The 14390-nt window shown below is 38.3% G+C and overlaps 1 protein-coding gene across 6 annotated transcripts in view; it reads right to left on the reverse strand.

Moving 5' to 3' along the window:
- LOC124155491 (chromodomain-helicase-DNA-binding protein 7) overlaps positions 1-14390 on the reverse strand; it is a 115434-nt gene that overhangs the window by 11954 nt on the left and 89090 nt on the right. For 5 of the 6 annotated variants that reach the window (XM_046529346.1, XM_046529343.1, XM_046529345.1 and 2 more), the window contains 7 exons: positions 13302-13495; positions 10369-10511; positions 10073-10283; positions 7816-9721; positions 7020-7313; positions 6698-6911; positions 1884-1995 (listed from right to left, as the gene is read on the reverse strand). In XM_046529346.1, the coding sequence (XP_046385302.1) occupies positions 1884-1995; positions 6698-6911; positions 7020-7313; positions 7816-9721; positions 10073-10283; positions 10369-10511; positions 13302-13495 (3074 nt within the window). The remainder of the gene's footprint in view (positions 1-1883; positions 1996-6697; positions 6912-7019; positions 7314-7815; positions 9722-10072; positions 10284-10368; positions 10512-13301; positions 13496-14390) is intronic. The other variant, XM_046529344.1, reaches the window with a different exon arrangement.

A 14390-nucleotide genomic window follows, 5' to 3' on the forward strand; every position in this document is an offset into this window, starting at 1 on the left:
AATTTACTTGTCAGCAACAATTATCCATGTGCTAAATACATATAAGTAATACATAAGTTAACCGCAAACCAATGCCGCAGGTATGGTCGTAAACATGCACATCATCCAGGAAAGGAGGGAGCACAACTACTCTCGGAGTCTGAGATAATGCGAAGTCCCAGCGAGGAGGGGTCGAAAAGATAGTGGGCACACATTCGTTGACTTTTATTCACGTAAAAAAAATTCGTAAGTGCTTTTGAAATTCCCTCTTGTTGTGCGGGTGGGCTATCATATGCTATCTCAGGGGTTCATAATGCATTGCCGGCAGTTGACAAATTTTCAAATCAGCCTAAAAACAATTATTGTGTCACTCAGGCCCCTTTGCTGCTCATCCAAACAACAGGCTAGTGCTAATTTGAATACCATTTCATTGCTCGTGGAGTTTGTTATTGATAAAAACATAACTGGCTTTAATTTGAAGTCTCCCGAGGCATTAGAAGCTACGCGAAACAGTCTTTAAATGTCTTGAAACCTGACCCAGTTTTCCTTTCCTGACAATAAATGAACGAGATTGCATCCTTTTCCAAAACAATATCGTCTCGTCAACACTAAAAACTAGTTGAGGAGGAAAGGAGCCACTTTCAATCACAGCTTGGAGTTCATCAGAAAATGTTGCGGTGACTGCACTATCAACACTTTCAGATTCACCTAATATCGCCACACTGAAAATACCTGCTTGCCGCATAAAATTCTGGAACCAACTGGAGCTTTCACTACATGTCTCGGAGCGATTACCACCCTTGTATTTTTGTACAGTTACACAATGAACTTTCCATATGAGTTGACCGCTTGGTAGAAGTTGGTGTGGCTGAGGTCGCTGATATTTTAACTTAGTCTTTATTCAGAATAAAGCATCGTGAGTTTAAACTTCCGTGCAATATTGCTTTGACAACCTCCATTTTCAAAGCAATTGACCTCTTTCATTTTTTCTTCTAGGTTTATGGTTTTACTTGATAACTTCTTGATTTTTCTACCAGCATTCCTATTTTTTGCCATTTTTCTCTTGGTTTTTACTCTGTATGGCTCTATCGAAAACACCTTCTACTGCTACACCATGCTGCACTGTATTCCTGAGACGCAGAGGGCCTACAACTGCTGGGAGGGAATGAAGCCATTGTGTTCGTGACTCTATAGCGGACCCTTTTATGTGTTGATGCTAATCTTACGCAACTCGGCCACTGCTCCATTTCTCCCCCGTGAATACCTATAACCTTGAAGGCTGTAGTGTAGACCCTCTACCTGGAAGTCAATCGCCCGATAGCCTATGACGGCAAAAATTATGTCTCAAACTGTATTGCTTAAAAAAAAAACTCATTCCCACTAGCTCCACACTTAATTAATGATCTAAATTAACTATTGTCATCCTGTTAAGGAGACAAGATAAATTACTTCGGTAGGCCGGCTATCTGGACCCAATGACGTGCTTTTGGGCATTGCACAGCAATGGATTTCGATTAATATACAAACAAAAAAGAAGATTTGAGGCAAGCAATGCTATTAATATGCGTAAAATGATAGCAATTTCGCGTGTACTTAGAGCAAGTTCACGTTTTATCATGAGAGCGTTTAAGTTTTTTTGATTAGGCTACAATGCGTTGTGATGCTTCCCCAAGGAACAAATTTGCGCTATATCGAAATTGCGCTAATCGAAAGTGTGCCATACGAAGCATGGGTATACATTTAACTTTTGCAACAAAGACCCAAGTATGGGATAGTAAATACGGAGAGAATCTAATTCTAAAATTAGATTTTTTAAAAGCAGAATGCATTAGTCTAGTTCCATTCAGTATAAAATAAAAATTAATAGACAATGCCTTCCTTAACACATATTATTTAATCCTTACCTAGACCCACTATCCACATTAGATGCTTCCTCTTCATTTCCCCAGAGTGAAGATTGTAATTTTTGTGATTGTGACTGGCTAGCTGTACTGTTGAGAAGGGCGTGAAGCTTGGCTAGAAGATATTAGAAAGATATCACCAGGATTAAAAAAATGCACTATTTCAGAAACCAAAAGCCTCTAGAATAACAAATAAAACTATTATATTTTTCATTTTTCATGGAGTGAAAGTTAACATGAATCCTGACCCAATTCAATAAAAATTTTCCAAAGACATAGTAAACAATTACTGATTAAGCAAGTACTTCTTTTTGATTCAAAATGATGAGGCAAAAAGGAATTGACACACTTAAAACATTGCCTAGGGACATTGCCATCATGGTGAATTACAGATTTTCATACGTACTGGCAATAGTTAAACCTAACTTTTTCTTTTCAATAGAATAAAATAAAATTTTCACATCATGCACTTCAATTATTGAAATAAATAAAAAGTCACTATTTGATAGTAACAAAAACCATCATCACTGACAGAATAAATGAAATTCCACAACCCATTTATACTTAGTGTTACACTTTTGGAACACCACAAGATATGTAATGTAATTACTTCAAGTTATAAAATGGCAAAACATAGCAAGTTTTCTTTCTATAGCTCTTTATTAAGACATACAGTGATATTTAGTCCACAGAGTTGATATGCTATGTTGACCAATCACTGCCTCTGTCTTAAGAAATATTGGTATTTTTAAGCAGTTTTCCTGGGACCTTCTGAAGGAATGCACAACAAATTTGAGCCACTACACCCAAATAATATTATTTTCCCATTTACTGCAGTGATTTCCATTCATTAATGGTACAAGATGAAAATTTTTAAAAACTTTTTTGTGTTTAGGTAAGACATAATTTTTAAATTCATATGTAATGCGTACAAATCATGGTAAATTTTGCATTTTCAAACTTCTGATGATTGATCTCCTCCCATTACGTATAAACATAAGTAAACGGCTGAATTAAAATTAACTGTGAAAAACCTGTACCACATAGTTCTCAAAGACAGATAATACCCTTCTTGCGATTACATTTATGAAAGTGACTTTGATTACTTCAATTTAAGGATTTTTTTTAGATTTTGAAATTAAAATCCACATTATTCCTATGAAGACACCAACTTGCGCTTTGACTTGAAAAAACAATATTCACAGGGACAATAATTTTCTTTGTCATTTATTTAGTGGGGAATTGGATCTTATTTTTTTAAATACCAGCTGTAAACTCAGAAAGTAATTGACTTGGATATCAAGAAGCAATATATTTAATGTCTTCATGGAACTGGACTTGATATTCATCACTTACTACCCCGAATGCCCTGACTCGAGGATTATTCATTTCAATATGGATTAAGGATTTTGTGGAGTTATTTATAGAAAAATGAGATGCATTGGCAACTTCATGATTTACCATTCATTCCAGAATGCCAGATGCATTGCAAAAATTATAAAAATATTCCTACAGAAAATCTTATGTGCATCAGCGAATCAATCAAATTTTGTGTGCTCGCAAGAAACAAAGATTTTACTGTAGAAAGTTTTTTGCCACAAATGTTAACAGAAGCAGTGGCTCATATTTATAATACTCTTTCTTTCTGCAATATATTGCCTTTACAGCTAAATTTGATGACAATAATCAACCAACTTCAACCATTAGACTGACTCTTATTACATGAACTACTCATATCATTATATTAGCAATATGAGTAAAAATGACATCACAGGAGAAAATGTTTTCTGATAGGACGTATCCTGAAATATTTTTGAATTAATGAAATAGCATATGAAACACAGATGATAATATCTGAACAAAAAAAATTGAAATAATCATATTAAACAATCAATAAGTGAACATAGGAAAGGAATAATATGAACAACAATGAAGGCAATAAAATATTGAAAAATACATCAATAAGTATGGATGACTCAAGGCAGCAATAAAATTAATTCCAAAATACGTAAATTTTAATCCTCACTGACAGAATACATGAACAATAAGTATGCATTTCCATTGAAGTGCATTCCCTTAAAACTTATTTCATTCCCTTACTTCTGCCCAATTGAATTCATTAATCCACGTAAAAAAAGTTAAAGGAAATAGAAATAGATAGTCTTCACTTAAAGAATGACTTAAATTTCTGACACTAATTGTAAGTTAAACAAAAAACTTTAATAAAATTCTCTTTGCCATCCAATTTCTATCAAGAGTAGTTATGCCATTGTTTAAAATTATAGCTGCTTGCACAAACATTTTCTAGTCTTAGTGGGATAGTATGACATGAAATTATCATGAAATGCAAATACACAAATGTATTGTAAAAATAGAATATTTTCCAGGTTTCAATTCTCTTGCGGCATTAATTATTTTCTACAGTAATTATTAACCAACATACTTATTGACAAAAGTAGAAACAGAAAAACCAAATTGTAAAAACCAAAAGTCATGGACAATGTGAGGAAAAACAAAAATTTTAGAGGACCTTAAGCAAAGATTTATTTTACATTGGTTTTAATTAGAGATGGGTCGAATAGCAGATTTCTCGAATTCGAATATCGAATTCGAATATTAAATCATTGCTCGAATATTCGAATACCTCGAATTTCGAATACCTCGAATACTAAATGATGAATGCTGGTATGTTTGACTAGGTTGCCTATGCAGCAGGCAACACAAGATTTTGGGGAGTAATTTTGATTTCCTTTAAATGATTCGAACAGGAATTTAGCTGATTAATGAATATTTTAATTTTATGGAAACAATTGGGGATATAATTAATTCAACTAACATCGCTTTACCCCCACTCCTGCTGCCAAGTGCTAGCTGACAATCTGAGGCATTTTGCAAAATACAAGCTCTTTTCCACCGGATTTTCTTCAATTATTTTCAGTCCATCTTTGGGAGTTCTCACGAGATAAGAAGATGAATTGGAATTGCTATCAGGGAGAAACCAAATATCCTGAGAAAATATCCCTTCGTCTGGGACTGTAACAAGAAAAAAGATTTATAGAACCACTCATAAATTGTAACTTGATATATGTTTTCCGAAAAAAATACCGCATCAACTTCCTAGAAGCTCTGCTGCTCATATCGAGTTTCGCCAGAATGCTAAGTCTCTGTCATATTTTGACATTTATTTCTTTGCGTAAAATGCTTAAATAAACTCATAAATACGTCGTGTTTGGTCTTATTCTTTTTGAAATTACGCGCACAGTACTAATATTTCAATTCAATAAAGGTGTAACATCAATTGACGAAAGTCATTCTTAGACACCTTTTGTGCTAATAGATGACTCATGCAGCGGTTGACCTCCACAGAAATGGGGAACTACGAAGCTGGTAGGAAAAAAAGGTCAGTGGGGGAGAAAAGGGAGGGCCCGAAACACGTTTCTATTGTTCTCGTGTAGCTTGGTATTTTTTCGAAGCTAAGGTCTTCGTAATATGATCCCTGCGCGAGCTGTGACCTTTTTTTTTATTTCGAAGAAGAGGAAAGCCTCAGAGGGGGGGCTAGTGCTGAATGGAGAGGGATACCGGAACTTGGGAAATGCGCTAATGTAAGTATCCCACGGTACTCACACAGCTGTTGACCTCCAGAAATGGGGAACTTCGAAGCAGGTAGCCAGAAAAAGGTCAGTGGGTGAGAAAAGGGGGGAGGGCGTGAAACACGTTTTTATTGTTCTCGTAACTCGATATTTATTTCGAAGCAGGGGTCTTCGTAATGCGATCCCTGCGCGAGCTGGGACCTTTTGTTTGATTTCGGAGAAGAGGAAAGCGTCAGAGTGGTTGAGGGAAGTGCTGAATGGAGGGGGATAGCGGATCGTGGGAAATGCCCTAAGGTTGCTATCCCACGGCACTGAGGTTCTCCTGGTGGGGGGAATCGGGGATTTTCGGATTTTTTCACCCGACCATTTTCGGTTCCCCTCGTCGAACTCTTTTCACCGCTAAAATCCACGAATTTGATGTAATTCGTCAACTTGCGTAAAACGGCGCAGCGAGCACTAAACGACTATAGTTCTCTATATTTTTCCGAGTCATCTACCAACGACGTGCGTGCGACAGTGCATGACGCGAAATTCAAAGTATTCGAGGTATTCGAGGCGGTACTTTTCGCATAACTATTCGAAACCTCGAATATCGAATACTTTCTAATATTCGAGGTATTCGAGTATTCGCGGATACTATTCGCACATCTCTAGTTTTAATGTAATTAAAAATAATCAAGATCATATGCAAATAAACATTAAATGCTGCGATAACAAAAAATTCAGTCAGGTAAACTGAAAATGCACAAGCTAAAACTAAGAACTGATATAATGATGAAATAATTTAATGACAAGTTAATGAAAAATATCCTTGATCTCAACTACATCATGAAAAACCAACATTCAAAAGTTCAATGCTGTTAGAAAAAATAGATAGGCCTAAAAATAATTTGCCATTGAACAGCAACGAATTTCACAGTTTAATTCTATAAGTATACCAAATATAAAGTTAAAATTAATATAAAAATCATTACTTCTGACATGAAATCACATTTTATTTGCCTGAACACAAAAATTAATCTGCAAAGATGAAAATTAGATTTTGAAAAATCATTATTGTTACTGCAGTGTTAAAAAAAGAGAGCAAATAAATACACTTCATCGCATTAAACTTACACCAATGACCAATGTTGACTTTCAAGATTCTAATGACACGCCTTTACATGATACAGCTTGTATGATACCCAAGTGGAAAAAAAAACCTTGAAACTACGGAATACAACTCACCTCTTTCAGTCTCAACATCAATAGCAATGTGCCTCTTCCTCTTCTTAGACGGTGGAGGTGCAAGGCTGCCAACTGCATGCTGCTGGTGGGCAGCAGGCGATGAAGAGGCAGCAGATGACGGCACCCTGCCCACATGCAGCTCATTGGCCCTCCTCACTCCCAAGTTCCCGAGGGCAGGCGGGAGAAGAGATTGGGGCACCGGCTGACTTGGTCTCTGCCGGGGCACAATGGGGGCAAGTGTTACGTGGTCAGCTGTCGTGGTGGTTATAGTTACCACATCAGATGAGGGGAGGGCGGAATGCATGCTTCCTTTCATCCCCACCTCAGACATATTGCGACCACATTCTGATCCCATCATTCCGTCCATGCCGGGAACCTTTCCTGGTCCACCTCTGTTGGCTGCCGTGCCGAGGCTGCCAAGGGCCCCCAGGAGGCCTCCAACGAGGCGTGCCATGCTACTCCCCATGGCCATGATGTTCGATTGCGTCGGGTTGGTCATCTGAGCTTGAGAGTGCATTGGAAGGAGGGGCAAGGAGCCGACACCAGTGCTTGAGGGCCACTCCCCATGCTCCACTGCATGAACAATATGTTCTAGCCGTGTTTGGAGAACTCGGTCCTTCAAATAGAATACAATTCACAACAAACAGTATTAAGAAATAGCATCAAAATGTCCAGCAGTTGTTTCCAAGAAAATTAATTAAATGAATGGGATAGATATCTACAGGAAGCTATGGAAATTATGGACAGCATTTCATTGGAAAGGCAATCGATACAACTACTTTAATCCACCTTTTCTGCTTATCATTAGCAAATTGGAAATAACCTCAACCGTGATAAGAGATTTAAATAAAAACACTACACCAAGTCCCTCATCAAAATACTTGCTCCCAAAAATATGAACCAAGATAATGTAGGTGGAAAAGGATGACTAACAAATATGTTCAAGCACAGCTGTCTACACCCAAATTATACCTATAATCAAGAGGGATAATATAATGAGGGTCAATTATGCATTTCGCACATGTCATGGTAAGTCCAAGTGCCAGACTACAGACTATCGAACAGAAGTTGGAATTGATAACACTGATAATTTAATCATTAACAAAAAGTAACCATACCTTTGGCCAAAGTGATGTGTTCCGTTGGGACATGGATGAGTCTGCCATCTGATCAGCAGGGATGATTTGCACTTCGTTATCCACTGCCACAAGATTTTCATCTTTGCCTACTTCAGCCAACATGGCAATATCAGGTTCCACAACAATTACACTGGTTTCCTCTTTCACACTCCTAGAAGAAACTTCCTCACTTTCCTTTGCCTCTGCTTTGCTCTCACCAACCATCTCCGCAGAATTTTCAGGCAAATTTTCTTCTGATGGTCCTTTTTCCTCAGATTTTGCTTCAACAGTGACATCCTTTTCTTTCTTATCCACAACTTTCATTTCAGGACTTTCCTCATCTTTCTTGCATTCCTCCACTTTGTCGGCATCAGCAACTTTTTCATCACTAACTACATTTGAACTCCTATCAGCTTCACTAACCTTTTCACCCTCTTCCCTTTCTTCCTTATCTTTGGCTTTTTGAGGTGCATCTTCCTCATCTAATGTCTTAGCACCACTTTTGTCCTCCCCCTCAACAGATTTGTCATCACTGTCCTTCACCTCCTTTTCAGTATCTTCAGACACTTTCTCACTATCACTTACAGATTGCACTTCAGTCACCTCTTCACCCTTATCCTTATTCTCAAGCTCACCCTTCTCCCCAACACTCTCTTCCTCAACCTTCTCCTTCTCTGAGGTCTTCTCCTCCTCATCAGCCTTCTCTTCCTCAGCAGCCTTCTCTTCAACAGCAGCCACCTTCTCCTCCACGACCTTCTCTTTTTCGTTGGTGGCTTCCTCCTCTTCCATAGCCTCTATCTCCTCTTCCGCTGATGCCTTCTCACCTTCCTTACATTCCTCCGGTTTGCTAACTGCTTCAGCTTTAGCTGACTCAGGTGCATCTTCAGCAAGTGCCTTTTCCTCATAGCCCTCTTTAGGGGCATTGGAGGACTCAACTAATGATGTTTTCTCCTCAGTCTCTTCCTCCTTTACAAGCTCCCCCCCTTCAGTCTTCACTCCACTTTCTTCCTTTACAGATATCTTACAGTCTTCAGCACCCAACAAATCCACCTTCCCCAAATCACCTCCAGTCCAATTTTCCTCTCCCACTTCCTCCTTCACCACCTGCTCCTCCTTCACCTCTTCTACCTCCCCTACTCCCTCTTCCTTCAAAGTGGCAGCCTCGTCTTTCACATCTGCACACTCCGCCTCCTCTGCCTTCACTTCACCCACTTCTTCCTCCTCCACATCCATCTTCTCTTCTTTGATGGTCACCTTTTCTTGCTCACCCTTGCCACTCTCCTCCTCAACTTCCATCGCCTCCTCCTCTCCCTCCTTACTATGGACTTTGGCCATGCCTTCAGAGCATGAAGAGGGTTCTCCCTCTTCTTTCACTTCAGGTGTGCCCTCACCTTCCTCGGTCTTCTCCTTCCCCCCTTCCCCTGCACCCACTTCTTCAGCCTCACCTCCTTCTTTACTCCCCTCAGCACCCTTGGTTGCTGAGCTCGTGGTCTCCTCCTTCAACGCTACTACAGATGGACTTTTCTCCCCAGCCTCTTCCTTGCCCTCAGTCGCATCTTTTGGAGCAGGAACTTCGTCAATCTTCTCATCCTCCTCCACAGGGGTAGGTGGCGTTGCTTCCTTTTTCACGCCTATCCTCTCTATCTTGAGAGTTCCTTCACCCTTCTCCAACTTCACAATCATAGCAGCCCCATCCATCTGAAGGAGGTCACTTGGTGTACTAACTGGTACAGGTGGCTCTTCCTCCTTTGGCCTTGATGACGCACTATCCTTGCTATTCAAATCTTTGGCATTCTCCTCCACAACCGGAATTTCCTTTTGTAAGCTGCAGCTCTCTCGCATAAACTCGCGGAATGAAAGCTCTGGATCATTTAAGATGTAAAATTCAGTTCTTCCAAGACCATGCCTAAAGGAAATATGATTGATATGATTAGTCTAGCACCTGAATTTTGTATTTTACAAGAAATCTTAGCAATAAAAAATACCAAATACACCAGCAATCAGTAATACTGTAATGAAAATGACTTCATATCAGGTAAGAAAATTTTCCTGCAAGATTATTTACAAAATAAATTACATTTCTCCATTAAATTTTGAACTGATGCATTAAATTTTGAAAGTAAAAACATAGGGAACAAATTATGCTAGAAAAAATATTGCTATTACTGAGACCTTGAATATTTCCTGTGTCACTAATTCTAATCATGTTAATGATTTTGTGGACAAAATTTCTTATTCAATTGAATGCATTACTTACTTGGCAGTACCCAGGAGAAGCTCTCTATCGTGGCGTCCACATATCCACCAGTCAGGGAGTTCAGGTGATGGCCTGCACAAGGCCAATCGTTCCCCAAGCCTTGGATGAGAAAGAACATCTTCTCTAACTCTTCGCAAGAGCTCTATTCTTTCCAAAGTTCGGCGTGCTTTATCCTCAGGTAATGGCTCCAAAGGCATATCGGGATAGTTGACTGGAATACACACACAAGTGAAGAGAATTTGGTATTTATATGCAAATGAAATTCATAATTGAGCAGCGACTCAAAGGTATATTACCTTCATCGTCCAGCAGTTTGAGCCCACAAGACCTCTTGCACATTGCCAAAAATGCTTTGTAATACTCAGTCATTGATTCATCAAACTTACGATCCAGGTGAGATATTGCACGAAAACGATTCCAATCATATCTTCCACGTTTCCTGTAAAATAGGAAATATGAGCTACAGACACCATATACTCCAAAGAAATTCAACCAATAAGGAGGAGGAAAAAAAAGCATTGTTGAGGAGGAAGAATTTGAGAGATTCAATTTTTAGAAGGCAACCCCAGGAATTTGTCAGGCCAGATCATAATTTTTTTTTCATTTTAATGGTTCGAAAATTCTGGAAAAATATCATTAAAATTAAAAAAAGTGATGAAATTCTGCCGACCAGCATCAATGGAGTTGAAAACATAGATAGTAGACACTTAATTGAACTATATTAAACATGATGCATATCAATCGGAAGGGAATTTTCACACATTATAATGTTTTATTTAATTTATAATCACTAATAACATTTAATGTGTGATATTCTGCGATATTTTCATGCATACACATTCTGTACAGTCTTTTTACTTGGACATTTAGTGATACTACCTTATGTTTAAATATGACTGTTTGTAAATTTAGAGACAATTACTTTCTTATTAATCAAAAACTATTTGTATATTCAACATTTAACTTAAATTTCATCTCATTTTGTTGTAACTTATCAAATTCCCTCGTAAAAAATACTGCAGACCCCCAAATTATTCTATTTACTAGCACAGCATACGAAATCTGGCAAAAACCCAAATTCAGCATCACCAAACTTCTGATGGTACCGGATTCAGAGTGCTCAACTGTAGTGAATTTATATATGTACAGGGAAACTTGGCATGGACATAAAGGTCAAAGCTACTATTAACATGACCGTGTGTGGAATTTATTCCTTATTTTTTAACCACTATTGCCCACTTATCTTACAATACCTTTAACAATTTCCAAGTGACATAAGAGGAACCGCATTAAAGCAAGTTCGGGCTATTGTGAGACACCCACGATTACAAGAGATAACCGAAACACAGTCAATTGACCCAATGATTTGCATACAAAAAAATTCGTTGTTACGAGACCTTTTTGGTGTTGGCACTCCCCATAGCAAGAGTTCCATCGCCATAAAACCTTCGCCAAGAGTCCCTAATCCCTGTAATTGCTGGCGATATGTTAGAAATGAAGTTAACATGGAGTGCCTGGTCTCAAATTCATGTGGTAAACTATCGTTCGCTAAGTAAACAGTTCAGTTTGTTATTAAGGTAAGGAAATTTAGTGATGCAAAAATCATCGCCTTTCATCTGGATTTATGCATAAGTTAAAATAAATAAAAATAAAAATAAATAAAATGTTATCGGATAGAAATGTCTCCGTCGCTGCACCAACCCTGTTCTTACATAAGAGTTGACAAAAGACTCATTGGCTATAATTGCTCCACCTGCGGTAAAGCAACAATTAGCTATAGCGAGTGTTTATTTGAGCACCGTGGGGTGTCTTTATATCGAGGTTGCACTGTACAGTAGAAGCCTGGTTTTGCGAATACGGCATTTTACAAGAATCGCGTTTTTGCGATTGACAGTCTTTGTACCGCCATATGGCCTATGTTTTACGTGTAAAATAAGTCGGATTTAGCGAGGTCAAAAAGTTCCTTCCACTGTGTATGCTTGTTTTTACGACAGATATTTCTCGAGGGCGATGCACAGCTAAGCAAGCATTAACTATTATGTTTCGTATTATCAGTTTATTAAACTAAAAACACAAGATGCGTGTCAGATCCACTACACCTAAAGCCAGTATGTCCAACCATTTTTGTGATTTATGGCCTTGAGTATGCTCCGCACACTCCCATTTTACGTTCTTCTTTTGCTACGCCTAGCTATCAATGGGAGGGGAATGGGAGAAAGATGACTGCGGGAGAGGAAGTTAGTTCCCCCATCTTCTTTGGCTGGCTTCTTCTCTATAGTATTACCATAGGCTTCGTCTTAAGCACGGGAAACCCCCTCCATCTTTTCCCGTGTCAGGTAAAGAAGCTGAAAGTGCATTGTCGTAGTTAGATCGTCGCCCTTACATTGGCTTTTGACTTATTGAAAGCTAGTGCATCGTTACCTGTCGCTGCATGCTATCCGGCGATGTATACTATGCATAGGAATGCAGTTCGATCTAGACATCGTCAGCTATTGCCATGCAGGAAAATCACAATTATTACTAAGATGGTAAAATAACAATCAACTGTAGGTTAGTGAGCGAGGACTCAGCACCACAGAGTAGTCAATTGTAAAAAATTTATAAAAGCAGAATTACTGTGCTGATAGCAGAAATCCTCTTCTTAGTGACCGATCATAGTGAATCTTCATTATCTTTTCTTCATACTCTCCAAAATTCAGTAGAATTCAAAGTTTCACATCATATCAGAAGAACTGTGATGCACTTCCGCGCAATCCCTAAAATTTGTTTGAACATATGGCTTAACTTGGGTGCGGGTTACCCCATTTCCTTCTTTAAATATATTGATATCCAATTATATTGTGCCTGATAATGACTTTCTACAAGTTTAACTTCTTTAAATACCACGGACACAAAAGAAAAACTGTAAATACGAACGATTGTGAGATTTGGGTAGGTTTATTGCTCCTTTGGATACAACGAGCACTTGGTTTTGCGAGTAATTTCCGAGGGATTATGAGCACTTGTAAAACCGGGCTTCTACTGTACTTTGTAACCAACAGAAATTCACTTACTATTATGCAACTTTTTTTTCAAATTTTTACTTTGTCAATTTAATGTTCCCTCTTCCTTATGAGGTGCTCCATTGCAATACAATCTTTACTAGATTCAGGCATCAAAATACTCAGTTCAGAAAGCCTGGCATCACATAATAAATGATAAATGAAAGGTAAAATAAAGGTATACACACCTATCATACTCAACACCAAAGGTTGAGACAGTACGGTAGAAGTCAGCCTCTTCTTTCCTGGACCACCTTCTTTGATTCATGTCCATGCGAGCCTTCTCCCTATCTCGAACCATTTGCTCCACTTTACTTCTTTCTACTTTCTGTGGCCACCGTTGTCGACAGTCAGGAATCGTTGGAGTTACAGTAATTGGAGTCTGATTAAATCAATCAGGCAAAAGAGAAATCAGGAAAAGAGCAAAGATGTGGCCAAATGGTGAAGAATGAAGATGAAAGAAATCTAATCTACATAGCATATGAAGAATCCGAGTACACACAACCCAGTATCACCATAATGCCGCTTACTACAAATTTAGATGGTACCATTCAATTGGTTTATGATCAACTATGAAGTAACTTATTCTGACTTAAAATCAAAATGTAAAAATTAATTTTGCACACAGGTGGGATAATAGCTACAATAAAACTTCTGCCTAAATAACTGGCACTAAACAAAGAACTCTGATGAATGAACATATGCCATCGGTCCCACCAAATTCCTATTTTAATGCATAGGTCAACACTCCCAAATAACGAACTCTTGATTGACGAAAAACTTCCGATTAACAAAATAAAAAGTTGGCCTTGTTTCATGGAATTGACCACTTCATAAAAAATTTTGCCAAAAAACTTATAAGAAAAGGTTATCCCAAAGAATAACAGGTTTTTTTTCCAGGTTATTCTGAATGCTAAGAAGACCAACATCAAGGAGGACCTAGACTAAGCTGTCTTAATTAATATTCCTGGTCACCGTCCAAATTTATTTCAATATTAGGATCCATCCTGCAGGATCAAGTAAGGATGGAGGACTTGAAATCAGGCAACCATAACTTAATGGCATTATATGGTTAGCTTGATACGTTCAAGAAATGCTGGAATATGTCCTCCTTAAAATTGTGGAGAAGAGACTGCAGTTAGCCCTGTGGTAGAGAGCTGGAAGGAGAGGCTATAATTTTTGATTGGTGCGAGATACACCGGAAGGACATTTTCAATGCCGATGAAGCAGGCTTTATTTACAAGCTATACTACCCGACCACACATTAAATGTGAAAA

This window comes from Ischnura elegans, chromosome 3 (genome assembly GCF_921293095.1).
Source record: "Ischnura elegans chromosome 3, ioIscEleg1.1, whole genome shotgun sequence".
Classification (NCBI taxonomy): domain Eukaryota; kingdom Metazoa; phylum Arthropoda; class Insecta; order Odonata; family Coenagrionidae; genus Ischnura; species Ischnura elegans.